The sequence below is a fragment of the Bos indicus genome, chromosome 5 (genome assembly GCF_029378745.1).
Source record: "Bos indicus isolate NIAB-ARS_2022 breed Sahiwal x Tharparkar chromosome 5, NIAB-ARS_B.indTharparkar_mat_pri_1.0, whole genome shotgun sequence".
Taxonomy (NCBI): domain Eukaryota; kingdom Metazoa; phylum Chordata; class Mammalia; order Artiodactyla; family Bovidae; genus Bos; species Bos indicus.
The window spans coordinates 17,941,791-17,967,765 of NC_091764.1; the positions used below are offsets into that span (position 1 = coordinate 17,941,791).

General features: G+C 36.1%; 1 protein-coding gene across 8 annotated transcripts in view; it reads right to left on the reverse strand.

The window, feature by feature from the left end:
- Nucleotides 1–25,975, reverse strand: part of CEP290 (centrosomal protein 290) — a 96,233-nt gene that overhangs the window by 15,086 nt on the left and 55,172 nt on the right. For 7 of the 8 annotated variants that reach the window (XR_011566520.1, XM_070788904.1, XM_070788903.1 and 4 more), the window contains 14 exons: nucleotides 25,314–25,421; nucleotides 24,459–24,593; nucleotides 22,321–22,587; nucleotides 21,643–21,750; nucleotides 20,799–20,998; nucleotides 18,035–18,248; nucleotides 16,367–16,504; nucleotides 14,631–14,852; nucleotides 13,662–13,784; nucleotides 12,890–13,035; nucleotides 12,410–12,565; nucleotides 6,327–6,450; nucleotides 2,060–2,194; nucleotides 514–600 (listed from right to left, as the gene is read on the reverse strand). Coding sequence is in view for 7 of the 8 variants with exons in the window: in XM_070788904.1 (XP_070645005.1) it covers nucleotides 514–600; nucleotides 2,060–2,194; nucleotides 6,327–6,450; nucleotides 12,410–12,565; nucleotides 12,890–13,035; nucleotides 13,662–13,784; nucleotides 14,631–14,852; nucleotides 16,367–16,504; nucleotides 18,035–18,248; nucleotides 20,799–20,998; nucleotides 21,643–21,750; nucleotides 22,321–22,587; nucleotides 24,459–24,593; nucleotides 25,314–25,421 (2,163 nt within the window). In the remaining variant the exon portion in view is untranslated. Of the gene's footprint in view, nucleotides 1–513; nucleotides 601–2,059; nucleotides 2,195–5,110; nucleotides 5,873–6,326; nucleotides 6,451–12,409; nucleotides 12,566–12,889; nucleotides 13,036–13,661; nucleotides 13,785–14,630; nucleotides 14,853–16,366; nucleotides 16,505–18,034; nucleotides 18,249–20,798; nucleotides 20,999–21,642; nucleotides 21,751–22,320; nucleotides 22,588–24,458; nucleotides 24,594–25,313; nucleotides 25,422–25,975 lie in introns of those variants that run through there. The other variant, XM_070788907.1, reaches the window with a different exon arrangement.

The window sequence follows — 25,975 nt, forward strand, 5'->3', positions numbered from 1 at the left end:
ACAGGAATTACAGTCTTCACTTTACATACAAGAAAATCAACACTCAGAGAATTTGATATTCCTAAAGTCACGCAGCTAATAAGTAACAGCTTAAACCCAACATTAGTATATTAGCATTATAACTCAGAAGCTGCCATGAATAGCATAAAAAGTAGTTACGAAATGTTAGACCAAGAAGCAGTTAGTAGTTACCTCAATGAATAGAAGAAGGAAGATTCCTGGAAGTTAAATGTTTTCAAGGTGTGGAGGGAGATGCAAAGGAAAAAGAGACGGTATAGAGTCCAAGTGGAAGAAAAAGCATGTAAGATGTGACAGATGATGAAATTTATTAACTTGAAACAAAGAGAAAGCTTAGTGATGTTTACCCTGTGCATGCAGCAGAACGTAACTGAAACTAAAGGCACTAGTAAAGGCATATCAGTGCTGCTATGACATATCCAAGCTTTTATTCTCACTTCCAGCTTATCCTTTCTGAAGCTAGAACCAACATGTGGTATACTCTCACATACTCACCCCTCTAACGCGGCCAAGTTTCCGCTCTACTTCTGCTTTTTCTTTCTTCAGAAATTCACACATTTCCTTCAAGTCTCTTACCTGATTCTAGAATATTAAAGAAACATGTAACCGTTTAACACAGCTGTAGTCACTGATAAGGAAAGGCAAATCATCTTAACTACCAATCTCTTCAACTGTATAGCTTAAGTAAACAAGTGGTCCTTCCTACCAATGAGAGGATTTTGAACTGTGACATATGTTGAAGTAAAGTGTACTAATACAAGAGATATTATATATGGATTTAAATATATATTTCCTACATTATTACTTCAGTTCAGTTCAGTCGCTCAGTCATAACCAACTCTTGGCGACCCCGTGGACTGCAGCACACCAGGCCTCCCTGTCCATCATTACCGCCTTAGTACACAATAATAAATTTGAGTTCAGAACTTCTGATTTAACTGTCCCATAAATTACATATTTAGAACCATATCCACATGGTACAAAGAAATAAACAATTGCTCTTCTGACACTAGTTCTAACAGTGTAAAAACCAGAATAAGAAATAGGACATAGGTTAATTATACTATTACCAGTGGTATTAACGCGTTGCTAATATTCTAAGTTAAAAAAACAGAAATGAAACAGTCGAGAAAAAGACTCCAATAAATAAGATTTCAAAAACCAAAAATAAATTTATTATAAATATAAAAATAAAGTAAAATTTCTAACAGAGACAATCATCCTAAACATTTTTTAAAGACTTTATATTTTAAGAGCTACCCTAATATTTTATTACTTTTTTATCCGAATATTTTGAAATGTGGTAACTGTTAATTAAACACACCAACTATCGTCTTGCCACACACACAGCATTTGAACTTGCCACTTCTGTTGTCTGGAATTCTTTTTCTAGTATCTGTATGACCCACTTCCTTACCTGTCCCCTAGTTCTCTGCTAAAATATCATTTTATTAATAAGGCCTCCCCTTACTACTGTATTTTAAAGAGCAATCCCATATACTGTTGACTGCTAAACAATGTGGAGATATAACTTATAGTCAGTCCTCTATATCTGCAGTTTCTCTGCATTCATGGATTCAACCAACCATGGATCAGGTAAAACAGCAGTGTTTACTACTGAAAAATATCCCCATATAAATGGACCCTTGTAGTTCAAGGGTCAACTATACCCCTATCCAACGCACACACATGCACACACACACACAAACCGTGCTTTTTTTTTAGCATTTAACATCCGCTGACATACAATATACTGATGTTTACCTATTATGAGCCTTCCTGCTGGAATATAAGCTCTACAAGTGCAAGGATTTTTCTGATGGCTGTTTCCCAGCACATAGAAGAGTACCTGATACAAAGAAGGCCCTCAACAAATAACTGTTACATGAGTGAATGTATACAGTGTAAACGCTACCATATTTTATGAATATGAGTTTCTGGCTTCTTCATAAGCTAACATAGTAAACATAACAATTAAGTAGGGAGAAAAAGGTTTTCAGGCATTAGATTTTCTAACTATAATAAAGAATATTAAATTTACCTTTAATCTTGGCAAATCTTTATTTGCTTGTTCAAGCTGAAATTTGAGTTCAATATTTTCGGATGACAACTTCAAGTTTTCCCTCTGGAGCTCCTGTTCTCTTTGATAATGATCATCTGAATCTATTCCTGAAGTCTTCAGGAAAATGAAGTTAGGAGTATTTTTAAGGTGTAGCAAATAAAAGCTGCATAAGACATGCTGGGTAAGAAAACACTATGCTAAAAGGGAACGCTATTCCTCAAAAGAATGAGAAAATTGGAGAGCTCTAGAGAAAACAACCATAAACAAACTCACAAAAGGTAATCAGTCTCTTGAAATTAATACAGAAAACAAAGTCAATATGATTTAATGATGTCCACACATATAATTTGTGGTTCTTTCAGTCCAAAATAAAATGTTATTGTTATCAGACTGTTATAGATTGCATTGTGCCCCAACCCCCATCAAACCCCCAAATTCGTATGTTTAAGTTCTAATTCCCAGTACCTCAAATGACTTTATTTGGAGACAGGGCCTTTTCAGGCTATAAGATAATTAAGATAAAAAGGGTCACTAGGGTGGGCCTTAATCCAATGTCTGATGTACTCACACAAAAACAAAATTTGACACACAGACAGAAGGGAGTAACTATAGAGACAAGGAGAAGCTAGCCATCTATGAGCCAGAAGAAGGGACCCTTTCCCCAAAGACTAAAGAAGAAATCAACTCTGCCAATACCTTGATTTTGGACTTCTGATTTTCAGAACTGTGAGAATACATTTCTGTTGCTTAAGCCATCAACTCCGTGGTGTTCTGTTATGGTTGCCATAGCAGATGAATACACCAGCCTACAAAAAGTGCCTCAATTCCTTCCTCCTTTAGAAAGCTATTCCTCATTCCTGGAGCTAAAATAATCACTCCCTCCTCTGAAATCCAGTAACACTTTATTTGCATTTGTTTTGGCATGAATCCACCTTGGGGGGTTATTATCCATGTTCATATTTATTTCTCATTCTAAACTGTACGTTATTTGAAAGAGAAATCTGTGTTTGGTTACTTTTTACTACTTTTTACCACTTATAAGACTGTTAAAGAGCATTATATGAGATAATGTTGTGAAAGCACTCAGAACAGTTTTAGTTTTAGTTTTTTCTCTCCCATTCTATTCTCTTGGCTTGGTTAACTATCAAGTCAGTAATTCCAGAGACATTATTATGATCATCATATTATATGCTTATATACATCATTATTAAGGTATAATATTCTGTAAATACATTTATTATACCTGGCTCTGTAACATCATTTGAATTAGCAGTAGGTTAAATACATTCTGACACTTTCACTCTTTGGTTAAAAAAAAAGTAAAAAAAAGAGTAAGTTTTCTTAGGTAAAACAGAGTTAAAGTAAAGAAATTAGAGAATAGGATATAGAAAAGTAAAGAGATTCTGAGCTGAGAGCATATAACACAACACAACACTGGCAGAAACACTGCATGCATCCACCTGATTTCTAACTGTCTGAGAGAAGGTGTGTCCATACGAACATACACAGTGGCCAGCAAAAGCAGACAGACATGTTTCCTGGTGTCAGTAAACTACAGCAATATGTTCGTACTTTGTCAGATAATCCAAGTCTACATTCTGGTTCTACTACTATTAAGGTTAAAGTGAGGAAAGTGAAGTCGCTCAGTCGTGTCTGACTCTGTGCGACCCCATGGAACGCAGCCTACCAGGCTCCTCCGTCCATGGGATTTTCCAGGCAAGAGTACTGGAGTGGGGTGCCCTTGCCTTCTCCAACTGTAACTATTAAGGTTAACACTAAGCAAAACCAACCCCTGTAAGGTCCTCTGTTTCTACATCTCACAAGTGAAGGCACTGATACGGTTTAAGGTCTCTTCAGACATGGCAAGCTGTAGTTTCCTATCCCTGAGTTCTTCTGTTTCCCTTACTTCATCTCTTCAGTCTACAATAGCAATTTAATAAATGATAATCAGTACCCCTGACTGATAGATATAAAACATAATATATTTCACCCACAGGAAAGACTAATTCTATCTGATCTTACATGAAGATAGTTTTTCAACAGTTCTCCTCACTAAAATACAGATGCAATTATTCAAGTAAGTGAACGTGGATCATTTTTTTCTTCCTATTCTCAGAAAACAAAAGTGCTAGCTGAAATTGTTTAAATTTGGGGGGAAAAATTCTAGTAAACTCATCTATAAAAGTAAAATAAACAAAATTCTTGTGTAATCAATTTCAGGGAGACTTACAAATTGTTCTGTAGAAGGAGAATCTTATTAAAAGGTATACATCGCTACAAGTCAAGTTCTTAGAGGATGGGAGTTAGAGATAATACACAGGGGAAGTCTCAAATTCTCAATTACTTATTATCAAGTGAAAAATGCCTGAAAAAGGAAATGAAATAAGAATTAAGTCATTTTTTCCCATTTTCTTGTAATTTAAATGTCTAATTTAATGAGGACTTAGGTAACTAGAATATCCAAGGTGGAAAGGAAAGAACAAATGAATGAATGCTATTTGATTTCAACTCGGAACGAACTTCTTACTCTGGACTGCCATATAAATTGACCAAAAGTAGAGCATATGTAGAAAGTTCATTAACTAGAATTAGACCTCCATATAAATCCTAGTTCTGCATCTTCTTGATCACTAGAGATGTTTCTCCAAGCTTCCCAAGTAAAACAGAAATAATTCTCTGCAGAGTATTGTGAGAACTATACCTAAGCAATACAAATAAACTCCCTTTTCTCATTATATATAAAAAAGTGTCTGTTATAATACAAAGCAAAAAGATCATCAAAGGAACTTGCTATGTATATTAGAAGGTTACAGAGCATCATAACAGATTTTTATTAATATTTTCCCTGTAGTGAAATTTGACTTGCAGTGAGATTTTACAACATGCTGAATTAGGAATTTCTAAGGCAAAACACTTCTAAAGGGCCTTATTTTTGTTATTCAGTTATCTAATACTTTTAAGTGAATACCAATACACAAATGAATTAGAGAAATGCACAACCACTAAGTTTTAGTAGGAACCAGTCAAATATTGGGGTTTAAGAAGTTTATTAACAGTTAATATTGTTTACAAATCTGACACAATTTGTTTCCATTTGTACCATACGCATATGCTACTTGCTCTAAGAAAACTCAGCCAACAGAGAAATAAAGGACTGCCATGTACTCAGAGCTGGGCCGCTTCATTTCTTGGCTGGCCTGGCGCATTGGTTTCAGGGTGGGCCTGTGCACCCTCCTCAGCACACTGATTCAGTGCAGCCACCCCTGTGGCCCAGCCACGGTCCTCCCCAGAAGCTTCTGCTGGATCCGTGTGCTTGCTGTGACTCACTTCTTCAGTTAGGTGTCCCTTTTCTTTCTCATCTTGCTTAGCTTTCTCTTCCCTGTTTTTATCTTTCTGCTCATCATTTTCACAACAGTCTTGATTAATTTTTTGAACTTTAGAATTTGGATCATTTTCAAAATTGGGGTTAAAATCAGTCAAGGTACCTTCAGTTGACCTAAATGGACTTGATGTATTGTTTGTTTTTGACTCTGATTTATTTAACTCCGTAGGATCTACAATATCTTCTGCTTCGTGTTTTTCTTCATTACTGTAATACTGTAGATTATGTCTAGGTACCTGATGATGTAAGTTGGCACTAACATCTATTTCTTTCTTATTTTTAATTCTGAGTTCTGTTATGCGATTGTTTTGTTTCCTGTGTAAAGTGTTCTTTTTGTGAAAAATATTATGCCTGTATTTATTAACACTGGCAGCAAGAGGAGAAAGTGTAGTTGTGTCACATAACACATTCTGCTTGAAGCAGACAGAAGAAAAGAAACAGGAAAAGGAAAAAAATAATAAAAATATAACACACAAGTGTTTTAAAATAAGATACAACAAATAATTCTACATTGATCAGACTTTATAAAGACACACTAGAAATGTATCACACACATAAATGGATACAATGTTATAATGTATCTTCCTAATTTATCTATGTGTTCTTGCCACAACAGAACTCATAACTACATTTAAAATCTACAGAAATCATTTGTAATGAACCTTTATGCAAAGCATAAGAACCACAAATTTATATTATGTAAAAAGAATTAAAGAAAACATATATCTTTACCAAGTAAAAACAAAAGCTGGATTTATTATATTAATATTAATGAGAAGGATCTACTATTTCTAGTCAGATAAAGGCAGAAGTTATTTCACTTTTAAACTTTAGAATTAAAACAATGAAAAGATATGCACTTACTGAAGGCCGAGAATATGCATCCTTTGAAAGCTGCTTTTCTAAAGCATGAAGTTTTTCTTGGAGATATTTATTTTGCAAATGTAAGTCTTCTATAACAGAATCTCGAGGAAGAGCTTGATGAGACCTATGAACAATAATCACAGACTCTTTATTATTCAAACTGCCAACTCTTTTCTGTTTTATTACATTAAAATATAGAAAAATATATTTTTAACACTGTATTTTAAATTCTACAAAACTTCAAAACTATACAAAAATTAAATTGGGATATGACTATCCTATAAAATGATCCTCTACAGACGATTTCATGGCTGGCCTCCTTTAAAGTAAGAGTTAAAAAGCGTATTTTGATTTAAAGAAACGCATTAACATTTGTAAAGAACATACATCTATTTTGGGATTGTGTAAGATAACTGAATAAAAATACCTACTATTTTTAAAACATCACATAATAATTTCATAACATTCATGTGCTTCTCAAAAAGTTCAAGGATTTTAATAGGTTCTTAGTGGTGCCAGATAATCTATTTTTTCAGTTCATACTCATCTGCATGATATACAAGGCCCTCCACTATCTGGCACAACCACATCTGTTCAACACAGCTGTCCACGAGTTTTCCCTTACTGAGGAAAATACATCCACTCTTACCCACACAAGAAAGATCACTTCTGCCCCTATGTCTCTGCTAGGGTTCTATTTTCTTGGAATGTCCTTTCTCCCTTTAATAGCTACATGTGATTCATAAAATTCAGAAATTCACATTTGAACTGAGACAGAAGACAAGTTGAAGTTCTCTTTTATAAAGTCTTCTCAATTATTTCAGCCTACATGGAGTCATACTGCTCATACTAGAAAAGAAGCTATTAAATATCTAAAAGTATTAGAAGGTTTCAAAAGTAAAATATTTTGATCCTTCTGAAAACTGCAAAGAAGAATAAAAGGATTTGGTTTTATTCTGAATATATGCTTAGACTAAGAAAAACAAGGAAGCTAGATCCAGACAGTGGCTCTAACAGGTGTCAAAGCGAAGAAAAAATTTTCAATCACTTTGTTCTTCACCATCAAGGAAAATTCTGAAGAATTTAAGAAACAATCATTTAGGAGGGAAGGAAATGGAATATAGGTAGCTCATGAGGACTTTAAAAAGTAAATATTTTACAGACTGGGATAAAGTTCTGGAATTTGAAATACCAGCACACAGGTGATGAATTTACCTCTTCCTTTCCTCTAGTATTTCCTAGCCTCAATACAACACAGCTTGAAACATGAAGATGAGCATCAGCAAAGCTTCAAGTTCTAGCTTCAGCAGGAGCAAGGGCCCTTAAGAACACTTAATACTCTTAGGCACTGCAAAAATCCCTCCTTATTTTTCTCTCCTATGCACTCTCCTATCTCAACCCTCAGGCAATCCCAAGGCAGTGGTGGCAAAGGCTGCAAAGGAAATTCAAAGGAGCCGAAATTTTTAGGGAGAGGAATCTCCTCCAATTGGTAGAGCTGTGATTAGTAAAGGGGGAAGGCAAAGTAGGGACCCCACCACCACATGTCCCCTTTTCTGCTCTCCTGCTGCTGGCTTAGATGCAGACAAGAGCACAATGGCTGAAGTGCACAGTATAACGGGCAACTAAAGCCTCAGGTCTTTTGCCCTAGAGACCAAAAAGGGGGGCTTCCCTGGTGGCTCAGCATTAAAGAATCTGCCTGTGATGCAAGAGACACAAGTTCAATCCCTGGGTCAGGAAGATCCCCTGGAGGAGGAAATGGCAACCCATTCCAGTATTCCTGCCTGGGAAATCCCATGGAAAGAGGATCCTGGTGGGCTACAGTTCACGGTGTTGTAAAGAACTGGACACAACTTAGTGATGAAACAATAACAACCAAAAAGGGGAGCCCGAGGAAACCAAATGCATCAGTGAGATGACAGAAGGAAAGAGCTCTAGAAAGGAATCTTATAAAGTAGTTAATGAAGTACTGAGCTCACTCCTGAGCACGCATGTATGCATCTGATCCTAATCTGAACATTAAAGAATCTGAGAACTGACCTAACAGAAGACAGCCGACATACCAGACTGTCAATAGGGAAATGCTCAGGCAGAACAAAGCAAAAGAGCACTGTAAAAGTTTTGAAAATGGTACTGGAACCACAGCCCACAGAAAGCAGGTTAAAAAATGAGGCTGAGCCTATCTGCTAAGTTGCTTCAGTCGTGTCCAACTCTGTGCGACCCCACAGACAGGAGCCCACCAGGCTCCCCCGTCCCTGGGATTCTCCAGGCAAGAACACTGGAGTGAGTTGCCATTTCCTTCTCCAATGCATGAAAGTGAAAAGAGAAAGTGAAGTCGCTCAGTCGTGTCCAACTCTTCGCGTTCCCATGGACTGCAGCCTACCAGGCTCCTCCGCCCATGGGATTTTCCAGGCAAGAGTACTGGAGTGGGGTGCCATTTCCTTCTCCAGAGACTATCTAGACCTGGTAAAACAAAAATACTGCATTTTCCACAGAATTCAATCAAGATCCAGAGTTGCAGAATATAATGTTCAGAAGCTCAATAATATAATCTGTATTATGTGATGTAAAAAGAACCAGAAACATCTCTACTCACATGGGAAAAGAAAAACCAGAACTCAAGCTTAAGATAAAACATTTTCAGTTCAGTTCAGTCACTCAGCCGTGTCTGACTCTTTGAGATCCCATTGACTGCAGCATATAAGGCTTCCCTGTCCATCATCAACTCCTAAAGCGTCCTCAAACTCATATCCATCGAGTTGGTGACGTCATCCAACAATCTCTTCCTCTGTTGTCCCCTTCTCCTCCCGCCTTCAATCTTTCTCAGCTCAGGGTCTTTTCTAATGAGTCAGTTCTTCACATCAGGTGGCCAAACTACTGGAGTTTCAGCTTCAACATCAGTCCTTCCAATGAATATTCAGGACTGATTTCCTTTAGGATGGACTGGTTGGATCTCCTTGCAGTCCAAGGGATTCTCAAGAGTCTTCTCCAACACCACAGTTCAAAAGCATCAATTCTTCGGCGCTCAGTTTTCTTATTGGTCCAACTCTCACATCCATACATGACTACTGGGAAAACCAAAGCTTTGACTAGATGAACCTTTGTTGGCAAAGTAATGTCTCAGCTTTTTAATATGCTATCTAGGTTGGCCATAGCTTTTCTTCCAAGGAGCAAGCGTCTTTTAATTTCATGGCTGCAGTGACCATGTGCAGTGATTTTGGAGCACCCAAAAATAAAGCCTCTTCCTGTTTCCATTGTTTCCCCACCTATTTGCCATGAAGTTATGGGACCGGATGCCATGATCTTAGTTTGCTGAATGTTGAGTTTTAAGTCAACTTTTTCACTCTCTTTCATAAAGAGGCTCTTTAGTTCTTCTTCGCTTTCTGCCATAAGGGTGGTGTCATATGCATATCTGAGGTTATTGATATTTCTCCTGGCAATCTTGATTCCAGATTGTGCTTCATTCAGCCTGGCATTTCACATGCATATAAGTTAAATAAGCAGGGGGACAATATCAACCTTGATGTAGCCCTTTCCCTATCTGGAACCAGTCTGTTGTTCCATGTCCAGATCTAACTGTGGCTTCTTGACCTACAAACACATTTCTCAGGAGGTAGGTAAGGAGGTTTGGTATTCCCATCATTTTAAGAATTTTGGACAGTTTGTTGTGATCCATGCAGTCAAAGACTTTGGCATAGTTAATAAATCAGAAGTAGATGTTTTTCTGGAAATCTCTGGCTTTATGTGTGATCCAACAGATGTTAGCAATTTGATCTATGGTTCCTCTGCCTTTTCTGAATCCGGCTTGAACATCTGGAAGTTCCTGGTTCATGTGCTGTTGAAGCCTCACTTGCAGAATTTTGAGCATTACTTTGCTAGCATGTGAGATGAGTGCAATTGTGTGGGAGTCTGAACATTCTTTGGCATTGCCTTTCTTTGGGACTGGAATGACAACTGACCTTTTCCAGAACTGGGGCCACTGCTGAGTTTCCTAAATTTGCTGGCATATTGAGTGCAGCACTTTAATAGCATCATATTTTAGGATATGAAATAACTCAACTGGAATTCCATCACCTCCATTAGCTTTGTTCATAGTGATGCTTCCTAATCCCACTTGACTTTGCATTCCAGGATGTCTGGCTCTAGGTGAATGATCACACCATCGTGGTTATCTGGGTCATGAAGATCTTTTTTGTATAGTTCTTCTGTGTATTCTTGCCACCTCTTAATATCTTCTGCTTCTGTTAGGTTCATACTATATCTGTCCTTTATTGTGCCCATCTTTACATGATATGTTCCCTTGGTATCTCTAATTTTCCTGAAGAGATCTCTAGTCTTTCCCATTCTGTTGTTTTCCTCTATTTCTTTGCATTGATCACTGAGGAAGGCTTTCTTATCTCTCCATGCTATAGTTTGGAGCTCTGCATTCAAATGGGTATATCTTTACTTTTCTCCTTTGCCTTTCATTTCTCTTCTTTTCACAGCTATTTGTAAGGCCTTCTCAGACAACCATTTTGCCTTTTTTGCATTTTTCTTGGGGATGGTCTTGATCACTGCCTCCTGTACAATGTCATGAACCTCCGTCCATAGTTCTTCAGGCACTCTATCAGATCTAATCCCTTGAATCTATTTATCACTTCCACTGTATAATCGTAAGGGATTTGATTTAGGTCATACCTGAATGGTCTAGTGGTTTTCCCTACTTTCTTCAATTTCAGTCTAAATTTGGCAATAAGGTAGTCATGATCTGAGCCACAGTCAGCTCCCAGTCTTGTTTTTGCTGACTGTATAGAGCTTCTCCATCTTTGGCTGCAAAGAATATAATCAATCTGATTTCGGTACTGACCATCTAGTGATGTCCATGTGTAAAGTCTTCTCTAGTGTTGTTGGAAGAGGGTGTTTGCTATGACCAGTGTGTTCCCTTGGCAAAACTGTTAGCCTTTGTCCTGCTTCATTCTGTACTCCAAAGCCAAACTTCCCTGTCACTCCAGGTATCTCTTGACTTCCTAATTTTGCATTCCAGTCCCCTATAATGAAAAGGACATCTTTTTTGGGTGTTAGTTTTAGAAGGTCTTGTAGGTATTCATAGAAACGGTCAACTTCAACTTCTTCAACATTATTTGTTAGGGCACACACTTGGATTACTGTGATATTGAATGGTTTGCCTTGGAAACGAACAGAGATCAATCTGTCGTTTTTGAGATTGCAGCCAAGTACTGCATTTTGGACTCTTTTGTTGACTATGATGGCTACTCTATTTCTTCTAAGGGATTCATGCTCACAGTAGTAGATATAATGGTTATCTGAGTTAAATTCACCCATTCCAGTCCATTTTAGTTCACTGATTCCTAGAATGTTGATGTACACCCTTTGTATTTCCTGTTTGACCGCTTCTAATGTAGCTTGATTCGTGGACCTAACATTCCAGGTTCCTATCCAATATTGTTTCTTACAGCATCAGACTTTACTTCCATCACCAGTCACATCCACAACTGGGCGTTGTTTTCGCTTTGACTCTGTCTCTTCATTCTTTCTGGTGTTATTTCTTTGTTCTTTTCCAGTAGCATATGGGCACCTACCAACCTGGGCAGCTCATCTTTCAGTGTCCTATCGTTTTGCCTTGTCATACTATTCATAGGGTTCTCAAGGCAAGAATACTGAAGTGGTTTGCCACTGACTTCTCCAGTGGAGCATGTTTTGTCAGAGCTCTCCACCTTGACTGGTCTGTCTTGAGTGGCGCTACATGGCATGCCTCATAGTTTCATTGAGTTAGACAAGTTTGCGGTCCATGTAATCAGTTTGATTAGTTTTCTGTGATTGTGGTTTTCATTCTGTCTGCCCTTTGAGGGATAAGGATAAGGGGCTTCTGGAAGCTTCCTAATGCGAGAGACTGACTGTGGTGGAAACCTGGTCTAGTTCTGATGTGCGGGGCCATGCTTAGTAATTTCTGACTAAGAGTTACTGCTGTCTCTTCAAGTAGACTAGTAAATTCCTAAAGGAATTGTCTTGAACTTCTCTATGTTACCCAGTACCACTTATGGTATATGTATGGTTATATGCTTCTGCATTTTAATGTATTAGCTTACCTCATATATGATATGTCATTTTCTAAGTCAAGATTTCTCTTTTTTAATTCTTCTAACTCTTTTTCTGACTCCAACCCTCGCGCTGCCATAACCTGATCAACAGTCAGGCCAGTTGTTTTTAGTTTCCTTTGCAGGGTAAGTTTCTCTTTATCAGCTCTGTGGGATTTAATACAGAATCATGAAAATGTACCATCCACTGTTTGGCTTGTTCAATTTATTAAATTGTAGCTTCCTTATTATAAGACGTACGTATGTACAAAAACCAGATCATTCTCTATTTGCTATGAGCTAAATTAAAGAAATTTCACTTAGAAATTGTTAAAATATATTTAACGCATATTTAAAAAAAATAAAAAGTGAAATACAGATAATAAATGATAAAGCTAGAGAATTTCTCATTTTAGCAAGTACACAAAAACTATGTAACTTTCAGGTAAATGAAAAAGTATACATAATTAATTAGTTTTACATTAAACTCACTTGGCAAAAAGATCCTTCAAAGTAGTCAACTGCTTTGTTAGAATATAGACTTCCCCCTCTTTCTCTTTTAACTTGTTTCGAATTCCCTCTATTTTGGTTTGCCATTTTTTACCTTCTTCCCACCGAATTACTTCTTCTCTGGCACTCTGTAAGTAATAACAAATTATTTACAAGTTTAATCACATGGATTTTAACCAATTTGAGTTCTTCTTTGGACTATTTCTATCAGTAATTTTTTTACTACAAAATACTAGTTAACTTGTAAGAAAATTTCAGGCTATTTTCACACTACAGAATCAATTTATGAGTGGGTTGGTTATTGACTGTTACTGTAAACACTGAATATATCCAAGTCCCTCTATTTACTCTGAAATAATAATCCAGTCCACTGAAGGATTAAATAGGACACATCTGGGTCAAGAAGTAAGGATAAAAATGCCCAGATTTCTTTCCCAAAGGTCTGTACAAACCAATCTATATAAACAATTACACTGGGAAAAGTGATAAATACAGCTGAATACATAGGGTATAAAGGCATTTTGGATGTACTGTAATGTCAGAAAGAAGAGTAATTTCTGACGAAGACTTACTGGTATCTCTTCAAGTAGACTAGTAAATTCCTAAAGGACAGACACTTGTCTTGAATGCCTCTATGTTACCCAGTACCACTTATGGTATATGTATCAGGTCCACAGATGAACAAATTATCTAGTCTTCAACTACACATTTAACTATCACTGCCTTAAACATATCAGTACATCTCTTCACATACCTTTTCTTTCATAGGTTTCATTTCTGCTTCATCCACCTTTCTTTCCAGTTGGCTTTCTAGCTTTTTAATTTTCTTTTGGAGTTCTTCAATTAAACTTTGTTTGTTATCTATCAAAGGTTTGCCCTAAAAAACAAGATATAGGCAATGGCACCCCATTCCAGTACTCTTGCCTGTAAAATCCCATGGACAGAGGAGCCCGATAGGCTGCAGTCGTTGGGGTCGCGAAGAGTCGGACACGACTGAGTGATTTCACTTTCCCTTTTCACTTTCATGCATTGGAGAAGGCAATGGCAACCCACTCCAGTGTTCTTGCCTGGAGAATCCCAGGGACGGGGGAGCCTGGTGGGCTGCCGTCTATGGGGTCGCACAGAGTCGGACACGACTAAAGCAACTTAGGAGCAGCAATAGCTGCAGCAGTTTTACATTAAACAAGCATAAAAGTATCAAACAAAATACACAATAAATATTCCAACTGTAGAAACTTTGAGACTACAGCTAACCATACTTTCTAAATGACACTGTTGATATTTAAGCATAACATGGTAACTACTTCTATATTTTAATAAGATATGCTACTTTAAAACTACAAATACAATAGAGGTCACTGAAGGAATTAGCGGCTACATTAATCAAAGTGATTTGAAAACTAGTTTCAGCAAATATTATCAGTTCAGTTCAGTCGCTCAGTCGTGTCTGACTCTTTGCGACCCTATGAATCACAGCACGCCAGGCCTCCCTGTCCATCACCAACTCCTGGAGTTCACTCAGAATCACGTCCATCAAGTCAGTGATGCCATCCAGCCATATCATCCTCTGTCGTCCCCTTCTCCTCCTGCCCCCAATCCCTCCCAGCATCAGAGTCTTTTCCAATGAGTCAACTCTTCGCAAATATTATAGATAAAATGAAAAAGTGGAAATAAACTACTACCTGTTTATTGTAAATCAAAACATTATCACAAATAAGATTACCTGTAATCCACTGGTTAATCTTTTAATTTGCCTCTTCAGTTCATTATTCTCTTGATCAACTGCATCTTTCTCTCTAAGCACTTTACCATAGGCTTTTTGTTTATTTTGCAGTTCATTGGTTAAGTCATTCAAATTATCAGTTAGTGTGTTTTCTCTGTTTTTACTTGTTTTAAGAGCTTCTTTAAGTTTTAAAATATTTTCATTTAAATCTTCAATTTGCGACTAATATAAGATAAATAAAGGTGTAAATCATGAATCTTCAGCAAATATCAATGATAAAAGCAATAATAATAAAGTACACCACTAATACTTACTAATAAAGTTTCAATCTAAATTTTTAAGGACACACATACAAAAAAACCCACCAAAAACTACATAAATTCTTCTATCCTCATTTCTAATGAATTAAGTCTACTTTAAGGGAAAAAACAAAACATGAAAAAACGGTCTAAAGCAATTCATCTTCAGCAAACACCGAGAACCAAAATTTCATCAACTAAGCAAATGTTTCACTTTGGCTGAATTAATTTATTAGAAAAACAAGTAAATATCACTGTATAAGGCGTTTTTTTTTTTTTTTTTCCAAACACTGTGAAGCCTAAGAACAGCATAAAACAAAAATCTTTTAGTAGTTTGTAATCTTTTGTAAAGACAAGACATAAAAGGGCAGCTCACAATACTAGACAGTATACATAAGCCACTAGAAAGGAGTTCCAAGCTGTCCTAGATAGCAACATTGATAGGATTATTGGTCCTTAATATATGTTTTGTTGAATAAATTATTACAGGCCCAAAGGGAATACCAATAGCCCTAATAGGAAATTAGTAGTATTATAGCAATTACACAAAATACAAACTCCCTTGGAAAAGTCAAAAATGGTTTCAAGAAAAATGACTGGAAGTATTTAAGGAATTCAGAGCAGAAATTTCAGACAAAGAAAAAGGGACTGATCATCACAGGGCTATACCTATTTACATAGTTATGACTTACTGGATTTTTACTGTCAATTATGCTAATAATCTCAATAGGTCCAATAGGAGATTTTAAAAATCTGAGTAAAATCCAGTCCTTACATGGTTTAATGGTGATAAAGGGTATATATAAATAAACCAAAAGTAAATAAAAATTACAAACAAAATAAAACATAAAAACTAGATTTTTCATTTTATTCAAACTGTATGAAACTCTATGTAGAGAAATTTAAAAATCACAATTAAATGTACACATTTTAGAAAAAAAAATTTTCATATAGTAACAAACCTAATAACCGGGTAAGAAAATAATACACTGTTAAAAATTAAGAAATAATTTAAAAAAGAAAAGGCTTTAATGTTGGGCAGCCCTATAGATTAAATGTGGACTACATAATTTCCATAAACTATTTCAGGGGCTAAAAAAGGAAAGCCAATTAAGTCATATTATGAACTTAGCAAAAACTAATCTCACTTATCAATACAGAATTTAAAAAGCCTAAGAAAAATGTTTCTTAAATTTAATTCTATTAAGAGGACTGTCTTATAATGGACTACTCTTTACTAACCTTCAAGACGATATTCAGTGAATATGGTAAAGATATTTAGTGTTCAGAACTTTGAGTATGTATACATCTATGCACTAATTATTTATTAGAATAAATTCCTTATTCATTACCAAAATTATTATATATCTAAGTGAATTTTCTTCCAACAGGAATTAGTGGGAACTCTGTTATATGAATGCACACGTTCATGATCACCTTTAGCTCTTTAGTATGTCGATCCACAATTTGTTGAACATTGAGATTTGCCTCTTTCTGAGAAGTCATGGAAATAATACGTTCTTCAGCTGCTGCTGTCATTTCTGCCCGAAGTTCCAAAAGTGCCCGACTAAGTGCCTAAAAATTTCAAACCATACATAATTTTTTAAAAATGACACTTTATATGAGAAACATGTAATATAAAATATACATAAGATTCATTACTTTAAACTATTCTCTTATAATACCATATGTTTAATCAGTGTTCACAAACAATCCAGCTGTTTCAAATGGATTTCCATTAGTAAGTGAACTCAATTCTTCCCAAATTGAGTGTGAGAATTCAAAATCTTGATAATGATAATTGTGAAAATCTAGCATTAAATCAAGGCGAAGGCAATGGCAGCCCACTCCAGTACTCTTGCCTGGAAAATCCCATGGACGGAGGAGCCTGATGGGCTGCAGTCCATGGGGTCCCTAAGAGTCGGGCACGACTGAGCAACTTCACTTTCACTTTTCACTTTCATGCATTGGAGAAGGAAATGGCAACCCACTCCAGTATTCTTGCCTGGAGAATCCCAGGGATGGGGGAGCCTAGTGGGCTGCCGTCTATGGGGTTGCACAGAGTCGGACACGACTGAAACGACTTAGCAGCAGCAGCAGCAGCATTATATCAAACAATCTGCATTACACAACCCAGGCATGTTTTGTTCTCAAAATTCTAAGCTGAAATGTTTATTTAAATTACTCATTTAATATATGCTTCCATGTGAAATTAATTGAATTTAAGAAGACGAAGTTACAAGATTAGAAAAGACTTAAAATCTGCCAATAAATTTCATGAGCTAGCACAGAAAAACAGTAGCACCTTCTAAAACAGTTAATTATATACAAAATCTGAGATAAATGGAAAACTAATCAACCTGTTAATCCACTGACCAACTCCTTTTCACAGCACTGTCTCTGAGATCTCCTTTAATCTTTCCTCCTCTTATCCTATCTCCTCCTTAATCCCCAGAATTGTTTAAAATTTTTTAATTATTTAAATTGTTCAAAATGGCCTCACTAACAGAGCATCCTAACAGAAAAGGAGAGAAAATATTTTCAAGAAGATTTCTCTTTATTTCCTATAGCTAACCCACAAATCAGACTGATAACATAGAAAGATAAGTTAGACGATGCACAGATATAAGTGTTAGCAGCTCAGTCATGTCCGACTCTTTGTGACCCTATGGACTGCAGCCCACCAGGCTCCTCTGTCTATGGAATTCTCCATGGAGTGAGTAGCCATTTCCTTCTTCAGGGATCTTCCCAATCCAGTGATCAAACCCAGGTCTCCTGCATTGGAGACAGATTCTTTACTGTCTAAGCCACCAGGAAAGCCCAAGTTGGACTATATTTGAACTTAAAAACACCACCAGTTTATAGGGCTTTCAAAAAGAGTTGAAAAACCCAAACTTGCTTAACAGCTTACTGCTACTGCTGCTGCTAAGTCGCTGCAGTCGTGTCCAACTCTGTGCGACCCCATAGACGGCAGCCCACCAGGCTCCCTTAAGATAATGCTTATACTTTTTATTACAAGAGAGAGATGCATGCTATCATCTTTTACAAATCTGCATTCTACCACATGTTTTTTTGAAATCTTGTTAACTTTCTATTGTTACTTACTTTTTGTTGTTTTTCTTTCAAGGCTAATTGGCTCTTTAGCCTTTCTACTAGATTTCTCATTGTAGTTGTTGGAGCTCTTGAATTTGCTTCTTTTTGAGTCTGAAGTTCAGATTTTAAACTTTGTGACTCCTTTTGTGATTGCACCAGAAGACACCTCAAATCCTCTACTTCTGCTTTTATTTTTTTCACTTCATCTGCATGATTTTCTTGGAGCCTAATATACAGCAAACATATGTATTTAGTAGAGTGGTTGTTGCAATTAACAGTTTGATTGATACAAATTTTACAAAGAACAAATGTTTGGTCCTCGGTATCCTTAAAAATCTAAGTCTCAATCTAAATCCTGAAAGATGAACAATTCTTTACTTAACTACTATTTAACTTAACATAAAATAGACTTTCTTCCAGTTTCTGCCTACTATGTTTTTGCAACAACTGCATCAGTAATTTGTGGCTCTAGATGAAATAATATAGAGAATGAACAAAATAACACTTTAAATATTATGGTTCCTGCAAGATGCAACTGCTTGCTTTATATAAGGGTTTCTCAACCATAGCACTATTAACATTTTTGCTGGATAATTCTTCATTGGGGGTGGGGGCTACTGTCTATGCATTTTAAAACATTTAGCGGTATTCCTTGCTTCTACCCACAAGATGCCAATACTACTCCTAATCATTCATCAAAAATGTCTACATCAAATGTCCCTGAGGGGAGAGGAGAGAAAAATCACTTCTGCTTGAAAAATCACTGCCCTATAGTGACATTTACAAAGACAAAATATGAACTTTCACAGAAACCATCCATGTGTACTCTTAATTTGTATATGGTTTTAAAGTCACCAGTATTGCATCTATAATTCTGTAGCTCTATACTATATGGAAGTAGATACTATAGTAGTAACTAAAGACTTTTTACAGCTGAAGTGACTATGCACGCATGCATGCACAAAGACTTAGTAAATTCAATTAGTCCTACTGCTCATTCAATATTAGTCTCATACATGGAATTACATCATTACATCCAGTTCACTGTACTTACATAGATACTACGTTAATAAGGCCATCAATATTGATATTCAAATTATTAAACTTTGTTCAATGAAAGGTATGTTGAACTATCAACAGGTACAGTGTTAAACAATCTGAGACTTGTTTCTTACAGCAAAAACTTAAGTCACTTTAAATAATCATCATACTGTAAAAATATAAGGTTTCACTAAAGAAATCACACAGAACTATAATTTCCTAAGACACATTAAAATATGCATACCATTGCACACACAGAGAATAAAAGTATTAACTTTAGGCTAAAATGACAGAGGTACAAAACAGTAACTTCAAGTGTTTCAGGTGGCGAGATAGTAAATATACAAGATGATATCAAAAGTTGATTATTTTCAACATCCAAGAATCAGATTCAGAAATGAGAGAAATGTTATGCTCTAAAATATGACAGAAACTTATATATCACATGCTACTTTCTGTTTTCTCTTAGAGAATAATTCATTTAAAGTGGCAGCTTCTTAATAAAGCAAAAATAGTGTTAACTTTGTCAGAAGTATCTTGGATAAATGAATAAATCAAAGGTTCTAATAAGGACGTCAGAGATGGAATAGAATTATAAGCCAAGTAGTTTACTTTCTCATTTTTTTTTCAGATAAGAAACTGAACACTAGAGATAGTTCTCCAGTGATTACAAAATACCTAAATATAAACCTATCTTATTTTATTATTTATTTATGGCTGTTCTGGGTCCTTGCTGCTGCATGCAGGCTTTCGGTGAGTGGTGGGGGCTACTCTCTAGTTGCTGTGTGTGGGCATCTCATTGAGGTGGTTTCTCTTGTGGTGGAACACAGGCTCAAGGGCATGCAGAGCTCAGCAGTTGCAGCACTTGGGCTCAATAGTCGAGGCTACAGGCTCCAGTGCACAGGCTCAGCAGTTGTGGTACATGGGCGTTACTGCCTCGCTGCATGTGCAATATTCCTGGACCAGGTTTAATCCTGGTCCCTAACCACGGGATCACCAGGGAACTCCTATACCTATCTTAGTTTTAAAATGTATACTCTGATAAATGAATGAACAATGTTTAGAATTTCTAATATAGAGAATGCTTTGAGCCCTCCACCGTTGATGTGGTTAATAAAAAAGATTAATATTTCATTCAACAAATATTTGAGCCTTAAATGTATGCCACAAACTGTTGCTGCTGCTAAGTCACTTCAGTCGTGTCGGACTCTGTGCGACACTATGGACAGCAGCCCACCAGGCTCCTCTGTCCACGGGATTCTCTAGGCAAGAATACTGGAGTGGGGCCACAAACTGTTACAGGTATATAAGTAAAAGTTTTGTATTTATGTTACTTTACAATTTTCAAACTACTTCCATATATAGCATCATCTGGCCTTCATATAACCACCTTGAAAGAGCCAAAGTATTGTCATTTTCCTTTACAGATAATAAAAAGGAAATTTTCAAAGGTTAAAGATGAAATTCTACGCAAGAATCTTTTGAGTCAGACTGACTAGATTCAAATCATGGCTTTCCCATCTTCTCCTAGGCATGTTACTGAGGCCTTCTGTAGCTTAGCTTCCTATCTGCAAAATGGAGTGACTATCCCATATCATTAGTAGTACTGAGGATAAAATGAGATAATACAGTCAATATTTTTAGACCAGTGCATGATATAACAAATGCTTACATTTATATTTATTATATCATTATTCCCATTTTCCTATATTTACAATCTATTTCTAAGACTTACCGTAATTTCATATTTTCAAATTCTTTGATTTTTAATTCAGTGATTTCTTTCTGTCTCTCTAAATCTTGAGATACTTGTTTTAGTTTGATCACAAGTGAGGAGAGAGAGTCATCTTGTTCTGCTACTGTCTGTTCCATCTCAGCCAAACGAATAAAATGCTTATTGGTAGGAACTGGAGTGGGAGACTGTTTTATTAAATCCTATGAAATACCATTATATTAGCCATGAGCAGGTACAATGCAATGCCATACTTATCTCATAATTTTAACTTGGTTCCTTAAATAATCAAAACAATATCAAATCTAAAATGTAATGAAGGCAATGAAGGCTTAGAGAAGACAGGAAATAGAGATCTTATTCTTTGTATTCCCAGCATCTGGCAAAGTACCTACATGTAGGGAAGGATCAATAAATAAATGTTGATTGAATTAATGAGTTAAAGTTTGAGAAAGCTAAGGTTTGCATGTTAGGAGAAGAAAGACAGGTCTTTTGCACATACAGAATGCAATGATCAAGAGGCAAGAATAAACTGAATTCAGAACATAGAAAGCAGTTAGATACAGGTAAACTAATAATGTACAGATTTGAAAAGACAGACAAGTCAGAGGAAGAAATATAAACATGATTTTCTAGGCAGCAGTAAGCTATAACAAATGTACGTCTAGGGAAAAAAATGATCAGAGCTGTGTATTCAGATTATTCTGGCAAAAAAAAAAAAAAAAAAGTAGGATGGCTTCCAACCCCCTTTCCCCAAAAACAGAGCTAAATTTTCAACTGTATGGTCTGAAAAATCAATAAAGAATAGAACAAAGTTCCTAGACTCTTACCCAAACTGTAATCTTACCCAAGCTGTTTCTTTGAATTTACTGAGTGAATTATCAGCCTGCAGTTCTAATTTACGATGAAGAGTATGAAGTTCTTCTTCATGTTTCTTAACAATTTCTCTTTGTTCCTGTTTTATAACAAATTAAAACTATAGCTTACATTGTGATTCATATAAATTTACATTCTAAAAGTCTTAAATATTTTATCTTTAATATACTAAAATCCTTATGAGAAGGAAGGAACAACATGTGCATACATTTCTCTAGCACATGTTCAAATTGACAAGCCTAGCCTTAGAGTATAATTTATTCTTAATATTAGAATAATATGGATTCATTATCTTTTAACTTGTTTCTAGCAATTTTTAAATTTTAGATTTTTTTTACCCCTTAAAATTCTAGCAAATTTGATTTTCACTGATACCAGTGTGATGGATTTCATTCTAACTTACTGCCTCAATCTTCACCTATTAACTCGAAATCACAGTTTCACCATGAACACCATTACTGGTTTACTCAGTCAATAACACAAACTGCCAGTTTTACTGACAGATCTGTAATCCAATCACGTGAAAGTAACAATACCTGAATAGAATCATTTGAAAACAAAAAATGAAACACCATTTAAGGGCAGAATAGTATTTGGCATTTGTCTAAAAACACCATAATAAATAAGATAGCATAACATAATCAAATACCTCTCTGGCTTTTTCTAGCAGATGTTGATACTTCTTCAACACTTCTTCCTTTTGATTTAACCTTGCTTGCATATTTGCAATGGTCTGATGAGCAAGTTTCAACGTGTGATGAGATTTTGGTTCCACCTCTTTTCTGCTGAACTCAGCTAGAAGCTTTTCTTGTTCTGCAGTGGCAGGCAATCGAAGCCTCAGTTCATTGATTACTTTGTCTCTTGACAGAATATTCTCCTCTGCTAACCGTAAAGCAGATTCTTTTTCTCTTAGTTTCTGTAATGATAAATCATTAAAAAAAAAAAAAAATACTTTTTTTTCTTTTAAATGCTTCATCTGAATTTTAGTCAGACTAATGGTGGTGGTTTAGTCACTAAGTCGAGTCCAATTCGTACTACCCCATGGACTGTAGCCTGCTGGGCTCCTCTGTCCATGAGATTCTCCGAGCAAGAATACTGGAGTGGGTTGCCATCTCCTTCTCCAGGGGATCTTCCCAATGCAGGAATCGAACCTGGGTTTCCTGCATTGCAGGCAGATTCTCAGCCAACTGAGCTACAAGGGAAGTGCACTGATAGCCAAATGCTACTTTCAGTTCAGTTCAGTCTCTCAGTCATGTCCGACTCTGCGACCCAATGGACTGCAGCATACCAGGCCTCCCTGTCCAACTCTCAGAATTTACTCAAACTCATGTCCATTGAGTTGGTGATGCCATCCAACCATCTTATCCTCTGTCATCCCCTTCTCCTCCTGCCTTCAATCTTTCCCAGCATCAAATGAGTCAGCTCTTCACATCAGGTGGCCAAAGTGTTGGGAGTTTCAGCTTCAACATCAGTCCTTCCAAAGAACACCCAGGACTGATCTCCTTTAGGATGGACTGGTTGGATCTCCTTGCAGTCCAAGGGACTCTCAAGAGTCTTAATAAGGTTAAACTGTATTTCTATGTGACAGCAGTTATCTACATGCATATTTTATTTATAAGATTTTATATATGTTAGAAACTTCATTGTTATGATGAAAATGAAATTTAGTTACAATACTTTATTTAGATCTTATAGTTTTAGAAATAGAAACGTGGATGGTGATAGATCTATAAAGAAAATGTAATAAATCATTTCTTTTATTTTGATTCATTGACTCATTAGAGCACCAGAAGAGTAACCCATAGAAGTCAACAAAGTATAAAAGTTGGAATTTTAGTGGTCTGGGTCAATGGCTCTCCATTATAAAATGGGCAGCTTCTCAAAACAAAACTGAAAATAGTATTTATTCCTCAACAGAATTAAGCAAATACTCAAAAATCAAATAACTCAGTGGCAATTCACATAAATGACAAATTTACAATACAGAAGACAATTTAAGTTTCTTTGGTTGATTTAAAAATGCACAATTTAAAAAATCATTTTAAATGTATTTATAGTAATATGATTTTCATTTTAGTTGGCATCTAAATATATTCAGTTTTTACTATTTTCTGTATAATTTAACAAAGAGAGATGTGACCATCTATTAACCAAATTTAAGACCTATATTAAACTAAGAAACAATTTCTAGTTTACCCTCAAGCCCTTTAACCACCCACAAAAAGAAATAAATTGAAAATTGATCCAGAGTTTAGAACATATGCTTCAAAATAAAATATAAAAATAAACAAGGATGAAAACAATTCTTGATCATTGAGGGGAAGGAAACACATTGTTCATAAAGCTATAGTCAAATGCTCTTTTGGTTTCCTTTCATGCTAGCAACTGACGAGTGTACCCAAAAGTGATAAGTAATGACTAAAAGAAGAGTGATTTCAAATTAGCCATGTCTACTGTTCTTTGTTGGCAAAAGAAAGACTAAAGAAAAGTAGAGTAGAATAAGCAACAGATTCATCATTTTATGCTTCATCCTCATTTAAAAATATTACTTATAAAATTCCAGAAGTATATCCAATAATACACTTATCAAAATGCAAGAAGAGGGCAACAGAGGATGAGATGGTTGGATGACATCACCAATGAAATGGACATGAACTTGAGCAAACTCTAGGAGATGGTGAGGGGCCAGGAAGCCTGGCATGCTACAGTCCATGGGGTCACAAAGAGTCAGACTTGGGGTCAGACTTGCCAACTGAACAACAACAATATGCAAATTCTTCTAATTACCTCTTCCAGTGATCTGCAAGTTGCTTGGGTTTCTAGAATTATTCTGATATTTTCCTTAATTTTTCTTAGAGCAATCTCAAGTTGATTCGGAATGGGCAAACTAGGGTCTGGCATTGATCCTGTAGCCTCTTCAAACTATTGAGAAATAGAATTTTTTTTTAAAAAAAGCAGTTGCAACATTGGAAATAACAATATTAATGTTTACAACTATATGACAAGACATGGTTAAATACACTTATAGTTGACACATAAAAAGATATCATCAATTAAAATTGCAACTCAGCCATAAAAAGGAAGAAAACTGGGTCATTTGTAGTGATGTGGATGACCCCTACAGTCTGTCATACAGTGAAGTAAGCCAGAAAGAGAAAAACAAATACCGTATATTAACACATATACAAGGAAGCTAGAAAAATGGTACTGATGAACCTATTTGCAGGTCAGGAATAGAGACCCAGATGTAGAGAATGAACCTGTGGACACAGCAGGGGAAGGAGAGGGTGGGACGAATTGAAAGAGTATATACACTGCCGCATGTAAAATAGATAGATACTGGTAAACTACTCTATGACACAGGGGGCTGACCGCAGTACTCTGTGACAGCCTAGAGGGGCAGGATGTGGTGACTGGGAGGGAGGCTTAGAAGGGAGGGGATGTACGCATACATATAGCTGATTCACACTGTTGTATACCAGAAACTAATGCAACACTGTAAAGCAATTATCCTCCAATTAAAAAAAAAAAAAAAAAAACAGAAAAATAAAAATAAAATTCCATCCAACCTTAGAAAATATTTCTATTGGTTAACATTATAGGTCCTGCTATAGAGTAGCAAACAGGATTAATCATTTATACCTTTTGTGCTTCACGTAGTATTTCACTTTGCTGACGGTCAAAAACATCTAGTTGACGTTCCAGCTCAACTTCTCTCTGATCCCAGGCCATTTGTCTTTCTTCATGAAACTAAAGAAAGATAGTTGGGTCATACACACACAAAGACACTCACCAGGCCTATGAGAAGAATTTTTACATACGTTTTTCTTCTTTAATCCTCACAACAACCATTTGAGGTCACTGTTATTATTTTCATTTTAAGGAAAAAGGAAGAAAATTCAGAGATTAAGTAATTTTTGCCTAAGATGACAAGGACAGGCAGGTGTGGAGTCAGGATTTCAACCCATCCATGTACCCATCCATTTATCCATCCATCCATTCATCCAAAACACGTTTAATGACACATTCTATGTGGCAAATACTACTCGAGACAATGAGAACACAGCAATAAACAAAACCAAGTCCCCTTCACCACAGGATTTATATACTACTGAGGGGGAGATAGTAAACAAATAAGTATGTCATATGTCAGAGGGCGATGAGTGCTATGGAGTTAAATGAAACTAGGTAATCCGTATTTAAGGAATCTTGATGATAAAATTTACTGTTGTATGTTGGGTAACTAGTGAAGGCCTCATTGATAAGGTAAGACATTAGAGGTAAGATCAGAAGGCAGTGAAAGC